Source organism: Oreochromis aureus, linkage group 8, assembly GCF_013358895.1.
Source record: "Oreochromis aureus strain Israel breed Guangdong linkage group 8, ZZ_aureus, whole genome shotgun sequence".
Classification (NCBI taxonomy): domain Eukaryota; kingdom Metazoa; phylum Chordata; class Actinopteri; order Cichliformes; family Cichlidae; genus Oreochromis; species Oreochromis aureus.
This window is the reverse complement of record NC_052949.1, coordinates 3,718,130-3,741,351: the sequence shown is the minus strand read 5'-3', so window position 1 is coordinate 3,741,351 and position 23,222 is coordinate 3,718,130. Positions and strand designations below refer to the sequence as shown.

The 23,222-nt window shown below is 38.8% G+C and overlaps 4 protein-coding genes across 4 annotated transcripts; all 4 read right to left on the bottom strand.

The window, feature by feature from the left end:
* Positions 1-501: 501 nt before the first annotated feature.
* Positions 502-3,967, bottom strand: LOC116328620 (zinc finger protein 37-like). Its single transcript, XM_031750446.2, has 2 exons — positions 3,677-3,967; positions 502-2,430 (listed from the first exon to the last, which is right to left on the bottom strand). Exons 1-2 carry the CDS (start codon positions 3,792-3,794, stop codon positions 1,274-1,276), a joined length of 1,275 nt encoding a protein of 424 aa, XP_031606306.1. The 5' UTR covers positions 3,795-3,967; the 3' UTR covers positions 502-1,273.
* Positions 3,968-8,276: 4,309 nt separating this feature from the next.
* Positions 8,277-12,673, bottom strand: LOC120441497 (gastrula zinc finger protein XlCGF57.1-like). The gene is made up of 2 exons (XM_039616767.1): positions 12,553-12,673; positions 8,277-10,196 (listed from the first exon to the last, which is right to left on the bottom strand). The coding sequence occupies exons 1-2, from the start codon at positions 12,671-12,673 to the stop codon at positions 8,524-8,526; spliced, it is 1,794 nt and encodes a 597-aa protein (XP_039472701.1). The 3' UTR covers positions 8,277-8,523.
* Positions 12,674-15,026: 2,353 nt separating this feature from the next.
* Positions 15,027-19,396, bottom strand: LOC120441467 (zinc finger protein OZF-like). Its single transcript, XM_039616666.1, has 2 exons — positions 19,104-19,396; positions 15,027-17,095 (listed from the first exon to the last, which is right to left on the bottom strand). Exons 1-2 carry the CDS (start codon positions 19,222-19,224, stop codon positions 15,774-15,776), a joined length of 1,443 nt encoding a protein of 480 aa, XP_039472600.1. The 5' UTR covers positions 19,225-19,396; the 3' UTR covers positions 15,027-15,773.
* Positions 19,397-19,923: 527 nt separating this feature from the next.
* On the bottom strand, positions 19,924-23,044 carry LOC116323476 (oocyte zinc finger protein XlCOF6.1-like). The gene is made up of 2 exons (XM_031743816.2): positions 22,900-23,044; positions 19,924-21,970 (listed from the first exon to the last, which is right to left on the bottom strand). Exons 1-2 carry the CDS (start codon positions 23,009-23,011, stop codon positions 20,799-20,801), a joined length of 1,284 nt encoding a protein of 427 aa, XP_031599676.1. The 5' UTR covers positions 23,012-23,044; the 3' UTR covers positions 19,924-20,798.
* Between the last annotated feature and the right edge of the window lie 178 nt (positions 23,045-23,222).

Below are 23,222 nucleotides of genomic sequence, written 5' to 3'. Positions count from 1 at the left end.
CATGGGGGTAGCAGCCTTAGCAGTGATGCTCAGACCTCCTCCACCTAGGCATTCCCAAGCCAGCTGAGAGAGTCCCTCAGGTGTGCCTGAAACGCTCACCTAGGAGGCATCTCAGTCAGACGGTGAACCACCTCAACTGGCTCCTCGCAGAAATTAGTTCCCTTTCTGGGTAAAAAAATTTTTATCATTGCACTTTTCTTTTAAAATCAATACTACCATTCATGACAAGAAGATACATTTCTTTCATTTACATATGTGTTAATAGCTCCTCAACAAAGATTTCCTCCATACAGTGAAACTTAATTTCCAAATTAAGTTCAGTCAGATGTCTATTTTTAATCAGTTGGATTCCTCTGAAGCTTCAAATACAGTGAAGCTGATAAAAGAAAGGTATGTGCCTGACTTTGACAATTAAATATCAAATATTGTACCTGAGCACATTTGACCACTACAGCCCAGCTTGGTTGACAAGCGCTGACTAAACACAAATGCAACCAACCCAAGGAGGGACATACCCGCTGAGAGCACATCCTGAGCACTCTGAAGTACTTTTCAGTGTAAAAACAGACACACAAAGACTTGTTTTTCTTTCTTACTTCCTTATTTATTGCACACAGGCAAGTAAAAGACTTTAAAAAAAATAAATAAATAAATCAATGTAAGTATGTATCAAATTCAACTGAGAAGGATTTTCATCCAAGTATCAAAAACAATACTTAGAATTACATTTATGTTAAGATGTCCAGTTTTGAGCCTCTGAAAATAGGGCACTAAGTATAAAAATGGCTATGATTCCTAAACAGTTTTTTGTAAAACCTCTTGAATTAAAGCTGAAAGTCAACCTCCAATCACATATCGATTGATTTAAAATCCACTGTGCTGGTGTACAAAAACATCTTCTACTATCCAAATATTTATTGACACAGCTGTACATGACTCTGGAAGGTACAAAGGGTTTTTATTTACTTTTGTAAAGCAAATCTCTGATTTAAACATGTACTTTCTCATGAAAGCAACATTAATAGAAGCTTGTAGTTTGTATTTTCTAAAAGCATGATACCGACAAAACACTTTTAAAACAACACTCAATTTACTGCAGTTTCTCCAAAGCAACTTCTTAAAAGCTGATTTGACAATTTAATGCATTTGTAGCCATCAAAATCAGATTGAAGGCATTTTTAAATATTTTAATTTTTTAAACTCTGTGTGGTCCTTACCACGGCACTTGGGTAATGTATCTTTCACAATGAACCCTGAAATAATGCAGGATCTATCACTTGTGAAGCATCATGTGAGCCTTAAATCGTGTCTTTCGGTTGAAGGTTTTTCCACAAACATCACAGCCAAACGGTCTCTCTCCTGTGTGGATCGTAATGTGACTCTTCAGATACTCCTGCCGGTAGAACCGTTTTCCACAAAAATCGCACCCGAACGGTTTTTCTCCGGTGTGCCGTCTGGTGTGCTCATCAAAATGCTTCTTCTGGCTGAAGCTGCTGGCACAGAAGTTACACTGATAAGGTTTCTCCCCAGTGTGGATTCTGATGTGTGCCTTGAGATGAGTCTGTTGGCTAAATTGCTTTCCACAAAACTTACACCCAAACGGTTTTTCCCCTGTGTGAGTTCTCATGTGTGTCCTCAGAACACCCTGCTGTCTATACTTTTTACCGCAGACGTCACAGCTGAACGGTTTCTCCCCCGTGTGCACTCTCAGGTGACTCCGCAGGTTCCCCTGCTGTGCAAACTTCTCACCACAGACGTCACAACCAAAGGGTCTTTCTCCCGTGTGGGTCCTCATGTGTGTTTTAACGTGCATTTTGCGACTGAACTTTTTACCACAAACATCACAGCTGAACGGCTTCTTTTGTGGGTGGAGTCTTATGTAAGGCTGCTGTGTAAACCTTTCAACGTTAACACTGTTAGGAAAGTGAAGCACAGGCATCTCCTTCTGATCTCCATTGCTGGTTTTTGTTTCAGGTCCAGGATAGGATAAAGGTTCCTGCCAATCATCATCGCCATCACTGATGTCAGTTTCCGAAGAATCAGAAGCGTTTCCATTAGCTTTCAGCTCTGCACAACTCTTTAGATTTGGGTTTCCAGCTGGTTCTGCTCCTGGATAGTCCTCTCCATCAGTTTCTGCTTTTATCCGATTAGTCTCTCTGTTGTAGTCATGTTGGTTTTGGTGGAGATCTGAAGTCTGAGGTTTCTCATCATCATCATTTTCAGTCTTCACAGTGGCAACAGCGAATGAGAACCTGGTGTTATCAGCTTCCACCGACCTGTTAAGCTGCTCTCCCCCCACACTGGTCAGGAGTTCTTCCTGTTCCTCCTTTATTTGGAGGATCTCCTGGTGCTGATGGTCCACACTGAAGCTCCAGTCACAGGGAATTTCTTCTTTAATCACCAAAACCTTCTGGACATCAGGGGGCAATACTGAAACACACACAGACATGGACAGTTGTGCGATTGATTAACTGAACTATTTTAAAGGAAACTTTAACTCTTTGCTCCTCAATTTAAAAGGACTTTTTTTTTTCTCTGCTGCTCCTTTATTTCCCGAAGGATCTCCACAGTGGAGTTTGCAGTTTACCTGGATTTGGTAAAAGTACTAAGAGCACACTAGTTGGTGCTCTAGGTTTGTCTCCTTCCGGCCTCAAGATGGGGATCTTTCACATGACAGCCAAGTATGTTAATCACTACATCATGAAACCATGGGTGCATAAGACACACCTGGTGGAATTTAAGCTATTAAGAAACACGCAGTTTTACAAATATTGGAATGACTATTAGAGGCCGTGGATGCTGCTTATAAACAAAAGTGCAAATGATTCAAAAATGTATTTCGGGAAAGTAAAAGAGAACATCATCATAAGCAAACTGATAACAGTATTGCAGTTTTCCTATTAAGAAGTAATAATTTGGCTGGAAGCATGTGGTTAGTTGTCGTGGTATGACTTACATTTCTACAGCTCAACAAGTAAATATTTTGAGCTAATCCTTCCGTCAGCCAAGATGTTAAAATCAAATCAAAAACATTCTCAAACTTCAAACATAAAATCACACAGCTACGTTTAGCTTTGGGCCAAAATATCACATCTACAAAGGTAAATCATGGTTTGCGGTAAAGCTATTAAATGTGTTTTGTTTTGTTCTCAGATTTGAAACGTCCACATAGATAGACATAGAATTTGGAGCCGCATGTAGGGATGTTGAATAAAGTCAGCCTCTATTCCTCTGGGAGACAGGGTTTGTCTCTGTAGCGGGATGTGGTTTGTGGCTCAGCTGCAGAGGAGGGATGGAGCAGTGGGTTCAGGGGACAGAGCCAGGGAAGGCTGGCTGGCACAGCTGTTATCCATCACACCAACCACTCCCAGTTCAGCAGTATTTTTTTTAAAGTAATTAAAGCACAAATGCGACCAAACGCTGCCTTGAACTACATTTGTGTGCACCTTTTAAACAGTCCGGGTGCTACACCGATGTCATTAATAACTATTAACAACAACTATCATTACCAAAGTCGCTTGATTCCATTTGTGAACCACTTCGGATTAAGACATAAAAGGAAGCTCCGTTCCTACGTGAACAGATCGTTTCATCGACCCCCTAAAACGAGCTAGCAGCCGCTAAGCAGCCGTTTCCTGTCCGATAAACTCTTCACGTTAAATCTGATTATTCTCACCAGCAGTTTGGTTTACATCTTTGTCCTGCAGAAGGACTGCGTGGAATTTCATTTCCGGGTTTTCCTCAGAAAGAAGACTTTCGTGGTTCTGTTGCTGAAGATATTCCACTGTTTTCATGGTGCCCGCTCCGCATTTGGTCCTTTTTTCCCAAAAGAAACTGTTGGAATGAGCGACGCATGCGCAGATTATCTCGCAGTTCAGTCCATGCAGTCACGCCTCTGTTCGTTAACTAATCCATTCATGTGTGACAACAGCTGGAAACGGACTCAAACCGGCCACTCGTTTATGATTTTCTAAAGTATTTATTGATGTGTGCTGTCTTTTGGACAGGCACTTGAAGTGATACCTTTCCTATCATGTTTTTTTTTTTTTTTACTTTTTTATGTACGAAAGCTTTATTTAAACGTTTTTCTGTGCAATATAACGGAGTGTACATTTTAACACAAAAAACCTACAATAGATCTTATTCAGAGGTATTCTCGGGTATATATTCTTTTGACTGCTTCTTTAGGATATCTGCCCCCATCTCACTCCTCCAATATATCCACTGTTCCTCCTCTGCACATGTTCAAACCATCTTGCCTCTCTCACTCAACCCGAGCAATCTCCATATCTTATCCTTCCTCATCACTCAACAAAAATCCTAGCATCTTTGTCCTGTCTCCCAACCATCCATCACAGGAGTTCTCACTACCATCTTGTAAATCATCCCTTTCACTCTTGCTACTATCCTTCTGTTACAAATCACCCAGATCACTCCTCCCTGCCTGGACTCTCTTCTTCACCTCTCTTGTGCACTGTCTGTTGCTTTGCGTGGTTGTTCCAGGTATTTAAACTCCTCCACCCTCACTAACTCTGCTCCTTGCTTCTTCGCTGTTATAAATATCTCCCTGTAATTCACCTGCATGTATTCTGTCTCAATTCTGCTGACCTTTATACCTCCACCTGCTCCCGGCTCCCACTACAGATCGTAATGTCTTCTACAAACATCGTAGTCCACAGAGACCAACTGCCTGAGCTCATCTGAGTCTTGATCAATTTCCTATTTCATTTATAATCAGATATGTCTGTTATAAGACACAAACTGGGAGTTATAAAACTGAAATGTGTTTGCTTTTAAGGCCATAGATAATTAAGTTTTTATTGGTGTCCAAACCAAATAACATGTTGTCGAAAATCTTTACAATAATATACAACAAAATGTTTCTGTATTTAACTGTTTTAGAACAAACAGGGAATGAAGAGTTGACATAAACTACAGTTAACATCCTAGTCTATATAAGTTCATCCATTCAGGATTGCAGGAGCGAGTGGCTGGAGCCGATCTCAGCTGTCACAGGGTGGTGGTGTGCCAGTCATGCTAGTTCATGTTCTGTATGTGAGCCCACACCATGACCTTCTAATTACACTGAGCCAACTCATAAACAGTGTTGGCGTTCATGCTCGAAAGTAATATATCACACATTATACTATTCTTTGTACAGTTACACTGTTCATCACATTACTTTTGCATGACCTGTGTAACTGCTAATAATAATATAGCACCAAACTTTACATATGCCCACATGTTTGCTCAAATCTCCGTCCTGTTGAGAACAGCAGCTTTCTTTTAGTTTGCTCCATTTTTGTCAACAGAGGATGGAAATATAATAAGGCAATAAAATATTTTTAGCTGCAACTCTGTACCTTCATGGCAGATCTCTTTATCTGCTAAAATAAAACTGATGAGGGTCAATAAGGAAGACCAAAAATGTTTCATGCTCTCTGACAGATGATCTCTCAGACTATCTCTCTTCATTAACTCCTTCGCTGCATGTAAAAGACGGACTTAGACACAAGTGAGAAAAATGAGAAGACAGTTATGAGAACTGACCTGAACAACAAACAAATGATTGAAACTAGAGTGGCTTGGTAACCTCTCGACATGCAATGTCAAAATGAAAAACTACACGTATAAAGGCTGATTTACACCATAAAACCCTGCTCTATGTCATAGGTATAACACTATCTGTGAAACTGGATTTAAGAAATAAGTGCTTACAGGTAAAGTTTTTATTGATGTTTAGCGATATCTCGTGTCAGTACCGACGGATACATCACCAGGTTGGTTGGTTGGCTGTGGTCAATAGACTTACATTACTTTTTGTTAGCTAACTAATAACAGAACCAATTACTCAGAGAAATATAAAGACACTAAAAATCAGCTTAAGGGTTGACTTCTGTGCTGCCCCTGGCTGTAACAATGAGTTTCATGTTAAAACCAAATTAATTAGTAAATTAGCCTTTTATATTTAGCTTCACTTCCACATTAAAATTTTATAAGTCATGGTATGACAACCCCGGCTGATTTTAGTAAATCTAGAATAAATAGTTGTCACCATGAATACTGTAATGGCATGTGATAGATGTGAAAGTTAAAACACAAACAAATGATTATGAGTTTAAATACCTGGGATCAAATAACAAAAGTGATGGACAGTGACCAAGAGAAGTAAACAAGAATGTCGAGGGTGGTTTGTACAGAAGGACAGCAGCAAGACTGAAAAGGAGAAGACTGAGCTGGAGGTGGCATCAGCGAGACAGCTCAGGTTGAGCTAAATCTTTTTGGGCCAACATCACAGGGATATGGTTTCTCTCCCGTGTGAACTCTCATGTGCCTCTTGAGATCTTTTTTCCGATTGAATCTTTTACCACAAATGTCACAATAAAATGGTTTCTCTCCTGTATGGAGTCTCATGTGTGCATTAAGACTACACTGATGTTTAAACCTTTTACCACAAACATCACACCCAAATGGTTGCACATGTCCTTGTCTCCTTCCAGTTGTTGTCACTGTCTTCAGTTTCAGATCCAGAATCTATCAAAGGCTCCTGCCATTCATCATCATTACTATGACTGACTGACTGACTTCAGTGCCGAAAGCATCCAAAGCCTTTTCCAAAATACTCAGTTGTAAAAGACCATCTAGTTCTGAGTTCCTGTCAGATTTGATGCAGAACAGCTGATTGTTCTGTAAATAGTTTGAAATGTTTATTTAAAAACGCCTTGGCTGCATTAAAAAAAATAAATAGCTGCAAAAAACTTTGTTGTTTGCCAAACTGAGTTACTTTTTTGAAGTAGTAACTATATAATTAATTGCCCAGCATTGGTCATTATATACTGTATTTGGCAGACAGAGAGTTACAGGACTCTCCCAGACCACAGACTCATAATACAAGTCAGAGCTTTATGGGGGGAAAAAAAAGAAAGAAAGAAAGTTGTGTTTTCAAAATTGGAGTTCAAGTTATTTTTACTTCCAATAGTGTTAACATACTACACAGGTCATGAACAGGATTTTTTAAATTTTCATTGTAAGTGGGCTAAAGCAGTTAATTAAAAGTAGTCTAACATAAATGTAAATGCTGTAATTTGATTATTTTTAATAAACCATGTAACTTGGATGGATTAGATGCTGGCGTGACCACAGTGCACACGTCTGATGTCGCTCACAGTGGTCCAAGGGACGCTCAGGGAGTTTGTGTGTTCGCTCAGACACATGAAAAATTAGAGGGAACATTGCATAGAACCATACATTTTTCATCTACAATGCACCAAAAATGCATGTCCCTACAGGGGGACTTCAAAGAAATTTTTAAAAAGCGGACACAGCCTTGGTTGCTCAAGCTGTCTGTGTCCACGACTTCTACTGTCTTCTGTGATTAAAGTGATGTCTGAATCTGTGTCCATAGTCCCAGCACACGTATCGTTTCTCTCTTTTGTCAGTGCTCTTCTTTGAATCTGCTTTCTGCTTTACTCTGCCACAATTCTTATTAAGCAGACAGCTGGAAAATGTTTTTCCTAAATGACTCAATCATATCAATCCGTCCAGTTAGGAAGCAGAAACCATTAAATAACCATTAAACAAACAGAGGAAACAAGCTCCCATGAGGGCAGTGGTTTAGCAGCCATTGACCACAGACCATTGCTCTCCTCTTATCTCTCATGGTTGATTCCCCAGACCTGAACCTGTGGGACGTTATGTATCACTTACTTAAACCTCATTAAGACTGATAACACAGAGCTCACTGAAACATCACCAACTAACTATAGTTTGGAACATTGCACTCATATTAACAGGAGTGGGATTACTGTGGTGTTTTTAAATTGTAAATATCCATCATTTGACAGTTATCCAAGTTTTGAATATCTAAGATCAGTAATTAATTCTAGATCTGCTGCTATATTACTCCTCCTCACTATATATCATCCCTCGAAACTGAGACATGGCTTGCTGGAGGAAATTGGTGAACTTCTTTTTCCAAAAATTACAACAAAATCTGACAGTATTATTATTTCAGATGGTTTCAATATTCACAGTGAGTACACCAGAAACTCTGACAGAAAACAGTTAATCAATGGACACACCCATGCAAACACACCCAAACAAATACTCTAGATGTGTCCATCTCTGATCATTATTAGATTTTTTTCAGGAACATTTTGTTCCTCTGACCAAACAAACACCAAATGATTTATCAACAAGCGTTAACAACACATTTATCAGCAAATTTTCAATATACAAATTGCCGATATTGACTTTATGTGGTGAAATGTGGTGAATGAAATGATAATTTCTCTGATACAATGTCTCTGATTGAATAGAGCTGTGATCATTTTATTTTGTACAAAAGTTGAATCAATCGACACCCTCTTTTGTGTGAGCCTGGGTTAACAAAGAAAGTCAATAACTATACCTTTATTTCTGTCTTTGTCAAGCCAGCTAACACAAAGTAAGCCTGGCTTTGTTGAATCTCCTAAGTGGTACAATTCTTTGTTTTATCCACTATTGCTGCAGCTAACCTTCCCCTCATACAAGACTCGCTTCATTGTGAGCTTTGCTGTGTCTCTGGAGGAGTACCTTTTGGCTAAATTTTCGTTCACACATATCACAACCAAATGGTCTCTCTCCCGTGTGAACTCTCATGTGAGTATTAAGACTAGACTGATGTCTAAATTTTCTGCCACAACTGTCACAACAAAATGGTTTCTCTCCTGTGTGTATTCTCATGTGTGCTTTAAGTTGACACTTATGACTAAACCTTTTACCACAGTCACCACACGTAAAAGGTTTCTCTCCTGTGTGGACTCTCATGTGTGATTTAAGATTACACTTTTGTCCAAATCTTTTACCACAAACATCACAACCAAATGGCTTCTCTTCTGTTCGCGCTTTAATAAGCTTATGTTCGCATCTTTTTGGACTAGATTGTTTATCTTCAGTGTGGACTGTTTGGTGCTTTTTAAGAATTGTCTGTTGGTTAAAATTTTTACCACACACATCACAATTAAATGGTCGCTCTCCTGTGTGAACTCTCATATGTGTTTTAACGTTACACTGATGTCTAAATCTTTTACCACAAACATAACAACTGAATGGTTTCTCTTCTGTGTGAATTACTGCATGCTTACTAAGCGACTTCTTTTCATTAAATGTTTTACCACAAATATCACAGTGGAACGGTCTCTCTCCTGAGTGGACTATCATGTGCCTCTTAAGCCCACACTGATCTCTATACATTTTTCCACAAAGCTGACAGCCAAACGGTTTCTCTCCTGTGTGGCACTTCATGTGTTGCCTGAGATCATCCCTTACATTAAATCTTTTACCACAAACTTCACAATTAAATGATTTCTCTCCTTTGTGGCGTCTGGTGTGTCTTTTGAGACTGCACTGCTGTTTAAATCTTCTACCACAAATGTCACAACTAAAAGGATTCTCTCCTGTGTGGACTCTCATGTGTCTTTTAAGATTAAAGCGATGTCTGAATCTGTGTCCACAGTCACTGCAAACATATGGTTTCTCTCCTTTGTCAACACTTGTCTTTGAATCTGCTTTCTGCTTCACTCTGGAGCATTTCTTACTAAGCAGACGGCTGGAAGGTGTTTTTCCTGAATGACTTGTCATGTGACTCTGAAGAGACTGCTTGGAGAGAAAGTTTTCACCACACTCAGAGCAGCTGAAGGATGTTTTAGCAGGATTTGCACCCAACTCCTTTGCATTGTCACTGTCTTTAGTTTCAGGTAAAGAATCAGACATAGATTCCTCCCATTCATCGTCATCATCAGTATTATCATCATCATCATCACTGTCAATACTAACATCTGCCTCAAAAGCATCTGAAGCTTTTTCTTCAGTATTAGGCTCTGAATCACTGTGTGGATCTGAGGTTGTTTCTGGTGCTCCACCTGTTTCTGTTTTTATGTGATTAGCTGAGCTGCTGATCGGAGGGTCATCCTCTTTTTTAACTTCAATTTGGCTTTGATGCAGCTCTGACAACTGAGGTTCCAAATCACCATTATCATCACCTTCACTCTTCACAGGAACACCAGTGACGAGGAGCCCATTAGGTGGCTTTTCCTCCTGAGTGCTCCACGTTTCCTCCTGCTCTTCCTTTATGTGGAGGTTTGGGTACTGCTGCTCCAGAGTTTGGCTCCATTCAGGAGAAACTTCTTCTTTAATTACCAACAGCTGTGGGGCATCTGCAGAAACAATGAGACATGTGGGTACACTATGTGCTTACATGTGCACTATATATATTATATATATAGTGCAAGATCTATTAATGTATTATATACATTAATAGATCTTATCCCACAGTTGTTTAAAGAAATCCAGAAGCAACACAACACTCTCTCTCTAATGCAGCAGGTTTGCACATTTAGTCATTTATACAATTAATGAAATCACCATTTATCACCATTAATATTAGATTCACACTAAATATAATCTGCCTTATTTTAGTTTCATGTCACTTTCAAGAGCTGGGATTCTGACTTCCTCCAAGTCACCAACATGTTTATCTCATTTCATTCCTACAAGACTGCTTAAAGAAGTCCTACCACTAATTATTGCTTCGATCTTAAATATGATCAATCAGTCAATCAGTCTATCTCTATTAATGGAACTTTAAGTTAGCAGTAATTAAATCATTTCTTAAAAAGCCCTTAAAAAGCCCTTACTTGATCCACCTATCTTATCTAATTACAGGCCAGTGTCCAACTTTCTTTTTATCTAAAAAACCTGATCATCTGCAGAGGAATGGTTTATTTGAAGAGTTTCAGTCAGGTTTCAGAGCCCATCACAGCACTGAAACAGCTTTAGTGAAGGTTAAAAATGATCTTCTTATGGCCTCTGACAGTGGACTCATCTCTGTGCTTGTCCTGGTAGATCTCAGTGCAGCGTTCAATACCGTCAACTATAATATTTTATTACAACGATGAGATCATGCTGTAGGTATTACAGGTACAGAGTCCTCTTCACACACTAAGGTTAATTAGGGAGTTCTACATTTTTTGCCTAAGTGATAATTTTCCCTAAGGGAACCGGGTTTTACATTATACATGCTTCCTTTAGGCAGTATTAATACAAGGTATACCATACATTTTCACCTCCATGCAGATGATGACACTAAACTTTATCTGTCCATCAAGCCAGACAACACACACCAATTAGTTAAACTGCAGGAATGTCTTAAAGACATAAGGCTCTGTTGTAGAATTAGATAAAACTGAAGTTATTGTACTCAACCCAAAAATCTAAGAAATTGTATGTAACCCGATGATACCTTGGCCTTCAGGAACACTGTGAGGAATCTTGGAGTTGTTTTTGACCAGGATATGATATGCATTTATTACTTAAAGGCTGTTGTGATTACTTAAAGGCTCTACCTGTTGTGATTGCCTAATGTAATTCATTATTATCAGGATGTCCTAAAAACTCCCTGAAAAGTCTTCAGTTAATCCAAAATGCTGCAGCAAGAGTCCTGACAGGGACTAAAAAGAGAAAGCAGATTTCTCCTGTATTTTCTTCCCTTCATTGGCTTCCTGTTAAATCCAGAAGTGAATTCAAAATCCTGCTCCTCACATACAAGGTCTTAAATAATCAGGCCCCATCTTTTCTTAATGACCTTATAATACCACATCACCCCATTAGAGCACTTTGCTCTCACACTGGTGTCAGTCCATTGTAGCTGTCTAGTCATAGTAATGTAGCCTACAGTTTAAGATATTACATCCAATGTGATTTATTATTCTATGATATAGTTTTCCACAATCAATACTGCAGTTGTCTGAGAGGTAGCACAGAAATCCCACAGATTCCCACTCAGGTACACCTGGACTCTGCTTAGGATAATGTTCGAAGTGATGCAAAAGTTTCACTGGATTGCTGTTGAGCTTGACCCCAACTCTACCTGTTGTGATTGCCGTCTCATGAAACTGTACAGCTTAGGAAAAAATGACATTTTCATATGTATTGTATATGTAAATGCATTTTTAAACTGTAATTACAGGATTTGTGTAAGAGGTGATGCAACAGTGTCATGGGAATAGGGATTCCTGATCCATAAAAATAAAAAAAAAAATTCAGTGTATTAAAGATGTTCTGTAACGACAGTTCAAAACTAATAACATAATTTCACAATCTAAATTAATTGCACTGATTATTGATACGGTTTGCCTTTATTGGATTTATTTATGTTTTTACTGTAATATGTATTATATGACAGAAACTGGGGATAAAGTTGGGGACAACATCAACTCCACTCATAATTTTGTGGGACCTCTGAAGGAATTCTTCGACAAATGGTTTTCTGTTTTATTATGATAAGTATAATAATTTATTTTAATGTATAATGTGTCAAATCCCGTAGTGGACTGCATAGTAAAACGTTATTTTGGGAAATAAAATCAGGACTGCTTTCCGTATCACCTGCACCGTAATTTCGACAGTAGAGGAGCAACGAAATTTGACTTTGTAGAAGAGAGCAGTGGTTTGCTTCATCACAGCTGAAAAACGACGTAGCATTTAGTCACACTTAAATCTGATTATTCTTACCAGAGGTTTGGCTTACATTAGCGTCCTGCTCTTGACTGACTCCGAGGGTTTTAATATCTGTTTTTTCTTCTAAATCCAGACTTTCTCCGCTCTGCTCCTGATAATAATCCACCTCCTTCATGCTGTCATTTTTTCCCTTCTCCAAAATAAACTGCAGTCTCGTTTGAGATGATCAGGGCCTTTGCAGATCCGATCACCGCACAAATACATGCCGCTTACACTCCTCTCCTGTCAGAGCCGGACACAAACAGAGGCACACTCCCTTCAGTCATTCATGAAATTATTTGTTTGTATCTGCCGTTTTTGAACAGGCATCTGCACAGACACCCTTAGTCTACTTTTTTTCCAACTCAAGCTTTATTCAATAATAAATTCACAAACACACCAGCAGTTTCAGTAAGCCTCATGTAAAATACAAAATAACTACTAAACCAAACATGCACACACACAGATGAGATAAGTTATCAGCTCTTAACGAATCAACTACTTTTTACAATAATAACATTATTTTATGTGCATCAAACTGGATTCTCCCCCCCCCCTTTTTTGTGTGTTTTTGTGAACGGCTGCTGGTGACAAAATGCCTTAATGTCATTCTTTGGGTTACTAACCACTGCTCATGATCAGAGATGAACCACGTTAAACACAATAAAAACAAAAATGATTTATTTGGTAGTGTTAAAAGTAGATCCACCTTTACAAAAAGGTGTTTTAAGAGCTGACTGGTTTGAGAAAGAAAAGTCAAGTAAATAGGTGAAATAGTTATGTGGTTGTGCATTTAGATGAGTGAACAGTGAGTCTGTCCAGTCTGATCCTTATGTACCTCAGGCTACATCTGGCCCCCGAGACATCAGCAGGCCAGGCCTTCATCAGCTACAGCACAGGGTCACATGAACTGCAAAACAACCTGACGAGAGGGTCATCACAGCAGAAGAAAGTACAATACATCTTACACCCACCTGTTTCTCACTGCTGAGCTTAGTTTCCACCATATTCAGCCATGCAGTGATGCTGCAGTATTTTCAGATTAATAAAACAAGCTGAAGTTGGCTGATGAAATGAAAAATGAGAAAAGGAGGAGAGGGAAGTTACCCTGGGTCGCACTTTTAAGGAAGCTGCCAACTGACTGTTGTTTAGTTCCACAAAATAGGGATGAAAACGTTACAGTTAACATAAAGCGATCACTTATAGAGGGCCCTCTGCAATGATTTTAAAGTGTTCTGTGTACCAGTGTACAGCCTAGTGCTGTTTGATGAAACTCTTCTAACTTTACAGCCTCCATGGGCAGATTTCAAAAGTGATTCATCTGTTTTTAAATGTATGACTTTCTTGATGTGTGTTTTTATTTATTTATGTGCTAAACAACATCATATTTACCTAGAATTCATTAATAATCAGCCTGTGAATGCAAAGTTTCTGACGTCACCAGCTTGCATGAAAAAAGTACTGACTGTTTGATTTCTCGTCGATCAGGATTTACAGCAGGCTTAATCTGGAATAAATTGATATTTTAGAGAGTGAATGAAAGCCCTCGCAACCTATCATTACAAACAAAATACAGTCTTAGTAGGTTTGCTTGCATTTGTTTAACAACATTTAATGAACACCAAAATCATATAAAAAGCACAAACGTGCACACATGGCAATAAAAACACAACACTAATATTGTTATCCAGTGACGACGAGTAGAATCTGAAATAATTATACATTCATAACACATTTTTAAAGTAGTTCTAAAAAGCATTTCTATATTGAATAGAAAATCTCGTATTTAATATGGAAATCCATAACAAAATAATACATTTTATTTGTCCCACAGGACCCTGACTGCTGTTATGCATCATCGCATCATCCTTCAGTGGGTCCTGTGGTCACAGACACAGGTCCATGCTACACATTATGACACATTACATAACATGATTGATGATTTTGGTTTTCACTGAGAATTGTTACATTTTCTTGTCAACAAATTTCACATTGTATATAGGGGTGGGTTTCAAAAATTGATTTTCAGATTCAAATCAATTTTAGCTTCAATAAAGAGATATCGATAAATTAAAACCTGAATCAGTTTTTAAACTATTTCAACAACCGCCAAACAGCTAAAACAGTAAATGAGAGCAGGTAAACGGATTCCGCACAATGACATAAACACAAAGCGCAGATCATTCACTCGATGGCACGTACATGGACACGCCGTCGGGGCTGAAAGTCGACATTTCAGAGATTCTGAAGCTGCAGGTTTTGTCACTCTCGAAATAAAATTCACTGAACCAGCAGCAAAAAAAGATCAAAACTACGCTTTGTTTGATAAAAACAGTCATGAATTCCCTCTTACTTTTGCTGTTTTGCTTCCACCACAATAAAATGACACTTCCTGCACAGCTCTTTCTCTCTCTCAGTGTACTTCAAGAACAGTTTCCCATCTCAAATCTCTCTTTTCTGCATTATTTGCTTGCTTATTACGCACCAGTCTGTTTACAGCGCTGTCGACCGTTGTTGTTTTGTTTGTTTTGGGGGGGGGTTCAAAAATGACCTTCGACAAGAAAGCCTCATTTCTACTGTTCAATATTGAAGAAATTTAAGCTTTTTAAAATTATGACAAATTGCAAAACACTTAGCTGTGTCTCTGATAAAACCTCTGTAACTTTGCTCTGCTTCACTTTATCTGCTATAAAAAGCCAGGCCAGGAAAATCTCCTTTGTGTTTTTCTGTGTTTCATCCTCAGTTACTTTGACACAAAAGCATCTGCTCTGAGGCTTACACCTCTGAAGTCTCACAAGCGTCAGTACTGATAAATGATCAGAATTATAATATTTCTCACTGTCTGACTCAAAATTGAATCGAATCGAATCGAGGATTGTAGAAATCAGTGACGATACCCAGCCCTAATTGTATATATGTGACTTAAGTGCTCCCTTATTTTTTAAGCAGTGTATTAACTTACCTATTCACAAGAATATTAATTTTATGCCGTTCCCCTGAAGTCTCTGATTTAAGCAGGCAGGCAGTGCTCAATTGGTTGATTTTATATGAAAGAAGGATGAAATGACATGTCAAACACCACCTTTTCAGTGAGCGCTCAGAGATCCTGAAGCAACAAGCCTGGGTTAACAAAGAAGGTCAATAACTGATGTTCTGATATCAGTTACTTTCACATATCTAAACCCCGTCACCTCCAAACAGGAGTTTTGGTTTTCTCGAGCCAGCTAACCTGCCCCTTATAAAGAACTCTCCTCAGTGTGAACTTTCATGTGTTTCTTAAGAAGCACACTTTGGTTAAATTTCCGTTCACACTTATCACAACCAAATGGTTTCTCTCCTGTGTGGATTCTCATATGTGTTTTAACGTTACACTGATGTCTAAATTTTTTACCACAAACATCACAACCGAATGGTTTCTCTCCTGTGTGAATTATTCCATGTTTACTAAGCGACTTCTTTTCATTAAATGTTTTACCACAAATATCACAGTGGAACGGTCTCTCTCCTGAGTGGACTATCATGTGCCTCTTAAGCCCACATTGAGCTCTGTAGGTTTTTCCACAAAGCTGACAGCCAAACGGTTTCTCTCCTGTGTGGCACTTCATGTGTTGCCTGAGATCATCCTTTACATTAAATCTTTTATCACAAACATCACAATTAAATGATTTCTCTCCTTTGTGGCGTCTGGTGTGTCTTTTGAGACTGCACTGCTGTTTAAATCTTCTACCACAAATGTCACAACTAAAAGGATTCTCTCCTGTGTGGACTCTCATGTGTCTTTTAAGATTAAAGCGATGTCTGAATCTGTGTCCGCAGTCATTGCAGACGTATCGTTTCTCTGCTTTGTCGACACTCTTTTTTGAATCTGCTTTCTGCTTCACTCTGGAGTATTTCTTATTAAGCAGACGGCTGGAAGATGTTCTTCCTGAATGACTTGTCATGTGATTCTGAAGAGACTGCTTGGAGAGAAAGTTTTCACCGCACTCGGAGCAGCTGAAGGATGTTTTAGCAGGATTTGAATCCGACTCCTTCCAATTACTGTCTCTGTCTTTAGTTTTAGGTCGACAGTTGGACAAAGGTTCCTCCCATTCATCATCATCATCAGTAGCATCATCATCACTGTTGTTGCCATCAACACTGACTTCTGCCTCAAAAGCAGCTGAAGCTTGTTTATCAGTATTAAGCTCTGAATCGCTGCATGGATCTGAGTTTCTGGTCGTTTCTGGTGCTCCACCTGTTTCTGTTTTTATGTGATTAGCTGAGCTGCTATTTGGAGGCTCATCCTCTTCCTCTTTTTTAACTTCAACTTTAACCTCTTTTTTAAAACTTTGGCTTTGATGCAGCTCTGACAACTGAGGTTTCAAATCATCATCATCATCATCTTCACTCTTTATTGGAACACCAGTGACGAGGAGCCCATTAGGTGGCTTTTCCTCCTGAGTGCTCCACGTTTCCTCCTGCTCTTCCTTTATGTGGAGGTTTGGGTACTGCTGCTCCAGAGTTTGGATCCATTCAGGAGAAACTTCTTCTTTTTTAATAACCAACAGCTGTGGGGCATCTGCAGGAAACAATGAAACGTAGGTAGATTATGTGATGTTTATATAAATTCTACATCAGCACAGAGCTGTCCCATTTATCTAAAAAGAAAAAAGACAAAATAAGAAATATTAATATATTTTAAAATATGGAGAAAAGAGCCTTGTAGTGGTCCTACAGAAAAACGTATTTATAGGCCTGATGCCACAGTTGTTGAAGGAAATACAGAAGCAGCACAGCATCTCTCATGATCAGTCCAGAATTCTCAGAATGAAAAACAATAAAATATGATTCGTCAAAAGGAGTCAGGTGAGGCTTGCCTGACATGTTCTCTCAGGTGGAGACCCTAGAGTAGGCCCAGGACACGCTGGAGAGATTACATCTCTCGGCTTGCCTTGGAATGTCTTGGCGTTCCCAAGAATAGATGGATGGATAGGTATCAGACTGGCAATCAATATCACCAAATCTCCAAAGAAAAAGTGTTTGTGTGGTCTCAGAAAGGCTGGATTCTTGCAGCACTAACTTATTGTTATTGTGTAGTTGTTCCTGTTATGTTTCATGTAAATGGGTTAGTACAGTTATCGCTATGATAGAAATTCAAGCTAGGCTGTCAAATAGTGATGTTGTTGTTGTACTTTCTATACTAAGTGTGTGAATTTCCTGATTTGTTATATGTGAAAAAACAATTCTCCCCTAAACTAGTTGTGCAACTTTCGGCAAAAGCATCTTAGTCAGATTTAAGCCTGGACTTTGACCAGACCACTGCAGAGGCTTCATTTTGTTTTGCTTCTTTGAGCCATTCAGAGATGGACGTACAGTACTGATGTGTTTTGGATCACTGCTCAAGTGCTCTTGAGCTCCAGTTTTATGCTAGATGTAAGGGGATTTGGTTTAACAGGCAATAATCAGGCCTCAGTGTGGCCATTGAAATTGAACTCAGCTTTGCAAAAAATGTGATTAATCAGTTAATTCCAATTTTTTACACTTTTCACTCAGGGCCAGGTAGGTTTGGATATCTTTTTCCCTTGTTTTTGATGTGAAACTTGTAAATGTGACAAATATACAAAAATAAAATAAGGGGGCAAATGCTTTTTCCACAGCATACACTATGACAATGTAACACTGTACAGTTTTCAGAGACGCCATTTACCATATGTAGACTGGGGTGTACCTGAGAAGGAATCCAGTAGAATCTTTGTGTCACCTCTCAAAGAACTGAAGTAATGATTGTGGAAAATTATATCATGAAATATTACATTTTACAGTAACCACATGCTAAACTTGAACATTAACCATTTAAAAAAAAATTAATTAAATTAAAAATTACAGACACATATTAAGGATTTTCTGAAATTACAGTTCAAAAATAATATAACAATGTGGTAATTTAAACTCATTAGACTGATTATTTGCTGGCTGTGCCTTTATTTTGTTTTTACTGTAATATATAGCAGTATTATATGGCAGTAAATGTGGATAAAAGTGTGGACAACTTCAAATCCACTCATAATTTATGTCTTGCATATTTCCACAACCATATCCATAATCACATACTGTGTATGCTACCGTTGTATATAGTGTATTATCTTACTTATTTCATATTTGTTTGTATTTTATTTGTATTTTTTGTATTTTCCTTCTGCTATCTGTACCTGAGATGAGGTAACACAAAAATTTCCCCGCCTTGTGATCAATAAAGTCTTATCTTATCTAATCTTGTCTTGTCTTATCTTATCTTATCTTAATTTTGTGTGACCTTTTCTTCAGACAGCATTAACATGTTTGATATTTTATTATGAAGTGTAAAATTATTAATTATAATGTATTATATGTGTCTAAACCTGTACTGGTCTAAAGTAAAGTTGTTTTTGTAAATAATATAAAAAGGACCGCTTTCATTGTGTTTCTGCATCAGCTGCACCGTAATGTCGACAATAGTGGAGCAAGTAAATTTGACTTCGCCGATGAGGGCAATCGTTTGCCGTAACGCGATGCAGCGATTGACTGCAATGAAATCTGATTATTCTTACCAGAGGTTTGGTTTACATTAGCGTCCTGCTCCGGTTGGACTCCGAGGGTTTTAATATCAGGTTTTTCTTCTAAATCCAGAGTTTCTCCGCCCTGCTCCCGATAATAATCCACCTCTTTCATGCTGTCTTCATTTGTCTCGTCTCCAGAATAAACTGCAGGTTCGTCTGAGAGAAGCTGGGCCTCGGGAGAACCGAACACCGCACAAATACATGCCGATTATATTCCTCTCCATGTGACTGTATTATCAGAGCCGGACACAAACAGAGCGCACGTTCTCATAAATTAGCACAGGCATCCGCACGGACACCTTTGATACCGAAGCCTGTCCTGAATCGATTTTCTTTAAAAACCACTGTCACGTGACCAGTGACGTTTCACGTCATCAGCCCTTCACTGCGACTTTTCTTCGGTTTGACGCTTCTGTTAATAAACAGTCCCAGAAATAGCTGATAAATCAAACTTAATCTTTTTTTAAACACTTTTATAACACTAGACAAGACTAAGAAAATAAAAAAAATAAGACGTTTGGGACCCCATCATCAGCCAAGCGGTGTGTTTTTAAGAGAAACTTGTCTAAATGTGTTAAAGAAGTTTAAACTGGAAAGTGTTTGCGGAGTATTGTTGGTGTGTGGGTCTGCATATTTAATAATGTCTTTTTACCATTTTATTACCAGCTATTTAATTACGAGACGACACTGAAGACTCAACAACTTGTTAACTGAAGTTAACAACAAATAATTAATTAATTAGAAATTAAAAACGAACACGCAGTCTTTTCAGAACTTTTATTGATGACCTGAGATTGAAACAGTAAGCCGTGCCAATGTTTAAGTTGTATTGCCTTTAGTTGTCCACCAGATGTCACTGTTATTAGTGACATTTTTTTTAAACTCAGCTTTAAACGACTGAAAACATAAATAAAGAAATTTAATAATAAAGTAACAAAAATATGAAAAGGAAAAAATGCAGTGCAAGGTCCTCACACCACAGGAAATGAATCTTTTCTTGCCGTGCTGGTTGGCTTCATTTTATTTATATACAGTTCAAGAAAGTGACCCCAGCTTTAAGTTCTTATGTGCAGTTGTAATGTTGTAATTATAAAATGTGTACTCCAAATACATTTTCCAGTCTACATCTTCTATAATTATTCATAGTTGGACCACTGCTCTAGCAGAAACATCAGAAGCAGTGATGAGCTCATTGATTGTTCCATGCAAAAGTTTTATGGCAATATTCATTTTAATGGAGAGAAACAGAATATCGACCAAAAATCCAGAAAAAAACAAAAACACGTTACATAAAATCTGTAAACTTGTCTGGATTCTGGATCCCACGATTGGAATCTGTGTCAACAAATCAACAAATCAATACATTACTGATAGTTCCGATCTCACCTTAAGCACAGCTATCCAAATAATTAATTTCTGCCATTACAACCTCTGGTCTGACCCAGGGCATTGGAAAGTATTATAGTATTAAAATATTAAAATACAATCTTATTTAGATATGACAAAACAAAGCTGGTATTTTTTTAATAGAAAGGTAGAAAAATATCTCACATTTCTCCTTTAAACATTATAAAAAGCTTTTACAAAAACATATTTCTTTCTCTAAATCAGGAAAAACTGATCGTTTGTTTTCCTGCGTGTCGCTTACCAACACAAACCACACAGTTAGTCTTCGTGCAGTTTTTGTTATATGTGGCCTTTCATGTGCTTCTTCAGATTTTCCTGTCGTGAAAATGTTTTACGACAGGCACTACAGGAAAAAGGTTTTTCTCCTGTGTGGACAACCATGTGTCTCCTAAGGTGTGTGTTTCTCTTATAACGTTTCCCACATTCATCACAAGCAAACGGTTTCTTTGTTTTGTCGCACACAACAGCGTGAGCATTCCTGCAAGCGGGTGCATGTCTCTTAAGGTGTGCCCTTCGGTAAAATTTTTTATCACAAATATCACAATGAAATGGTTTCTCTCCCGTGTGGAGCACAGTGTGCCTCAGCAGACTTCCCTGTCGTGTGAATCTCACGCCACACTGACCACAGCCAAATGGTTTCACTTCTGCGTGCGCGCTCATGTGCACGGTCAGATCACCTTGACGTTTGAATCTTTTACCACAAGTGCTGCAACCAAATCGCTGTTCTTTAGTGTGAACTATCTTGTGTGCGTTCAGAATTGCCTGTTGGTAGAACTTTTTACCACAAAGACTGCAACTAAACGGTTTAACTCCCGTGTGAACTTTCACATGAGCTGTCAGACCACTCCGATTACGAAATCTTTTACTGCATTCATCACAACCAAATGGTTTCTCTCCTGTGTGAATTGTCATGTGGCTGTTAAGAGATTGCTTTTGCTTAAACTGTTTCCCACACTCAGAACAGCTAACTAGATTTTTACAATCAGGTGCCCTGGTGTGCTTCCAGCTATTGTCAGTACCATCAGTTTCAGTTCCAGAATCTGATAAAGTTGTCTGCCAGTCTTCATCTTCATCATTATCATCATCAGTACTGACTTCACTCTCAAAAGACTCAGAAGCCTTTGTAAGAGGTGAATGAATGTCTGAATCTGGGTTCTTGGCAGGCTGTGGTCCTCCACAGTCGTCTTCATCGGTTTCTGTTTTCATCTGTTTATCTGAGCTGCTGGGTGGAGGCTCTGCCTCGCTATTGTTGTAAGTTTTGCTTTGGTGAAGCTCTAAGAATTGAGGTTTTTCTTCTTCATCTTCGCTTTTTACAGAAATAAATGCCTTTCCCTCCTGACCGTCCCAGAGTTTTTCCTGTTCCTCCTTTATGCGGTGGTGCTCTGGGACCTTCTGCTCCACACTGGGACTCCATTCATGAGGCATCTCTTCTTTAATCAGCTGCTGGACATCTGCACGAATAAAACACAGTAAGCACATTTGCGCTCTCCATTCAGAGCTACTCTGTGTACATATATGTACACAGCCCTGTATTCTCTGTTTAACTGCTGAAGAAAGAGGGAAAAAATAGTCATCAAGGCAAACATTTCAGCTCAGCAGCCACATAAAGTGTGCAGCGTAATTGTGGTAGTGCAATACTAAAGATTTTGGTATGGCTCCGAGAACGAGTAAATACAGGGTCAGTATTGCCGATATTAATATCAATACTGATACTTGTAACACATAATGCAGCTTATTTAGGGGAGTGCAGTGTGTTGGATAGTACCATTGGTTAACATAATAAAACACAGCTTTTTTTTCTCCAAAATAATCAAGATGTGCCTGTCGCTAAAGCACTTTGGTTCAGCTAGTGTTGTTTAAATCTGCTATAGGCTATAAATAAAATTGAAAGATTTGCACCTCTTAGTGCATGTTTGAGCTATACTGAACATATAAGACAGAAACAAAGTATCAAGCCTATCACACTTTTATTGACCCAATACCAATATCAGCGTTGGTACACTCATACAGTACACACACACACACACACACACACACACCTGTAAATACTGGCACAAATCCATAAAGCGAATGTTGGTGCTTGATTTATAGTTTTTATATTTTACATTTGAGTTACGGAGCAGCTTATTCAGCCATTTCATCTTAAAGGTGGAAACGCTGTTTGTTCGGTGAGGTTGAACTGAGATCACCCTGCTGTGTGCGCGCCGTAAACCGTCCGGGTGCTGCGCTGCAGTTTCCGTTTTGGAACATTTGTGAACCGAGTCAGATTAACAGAGGACAGTAAGACTTGTTGCTGTGGAAATCTCAGCCACCCCTACAACAGGTTAGCATCACGCCAGCAGTTTGCTCCATAAAATCAAACATCCGTGATTTCTCTCACCTGCGCTTCGGTTTATTTCGTCCTGCAGCTTTAGGGCTCCGAGCAGTTGCATCTCCGGCTTTTCTTCAGGATTTTGATCGCTGTGCTGTCGAAGATCATCCGCTTCGTTCATGCCGACCGCTTTTTCTGCTCTTCTTTAGTACAAATTGGGCCGTTTCTCAGGGTGAAGTTTGGCATGTTTGTTGGTACTGCGCAATGCCCCAGTGGTTACCGTGCGTAATTGTAGCTCAGTCAGTTTTTGTGTTATCCTGCAACAAGGAACTGAAACTGTACAACAGAGGAAAATACCAAAAGTTGTCAAAATAAATAAATACAAATAAAAA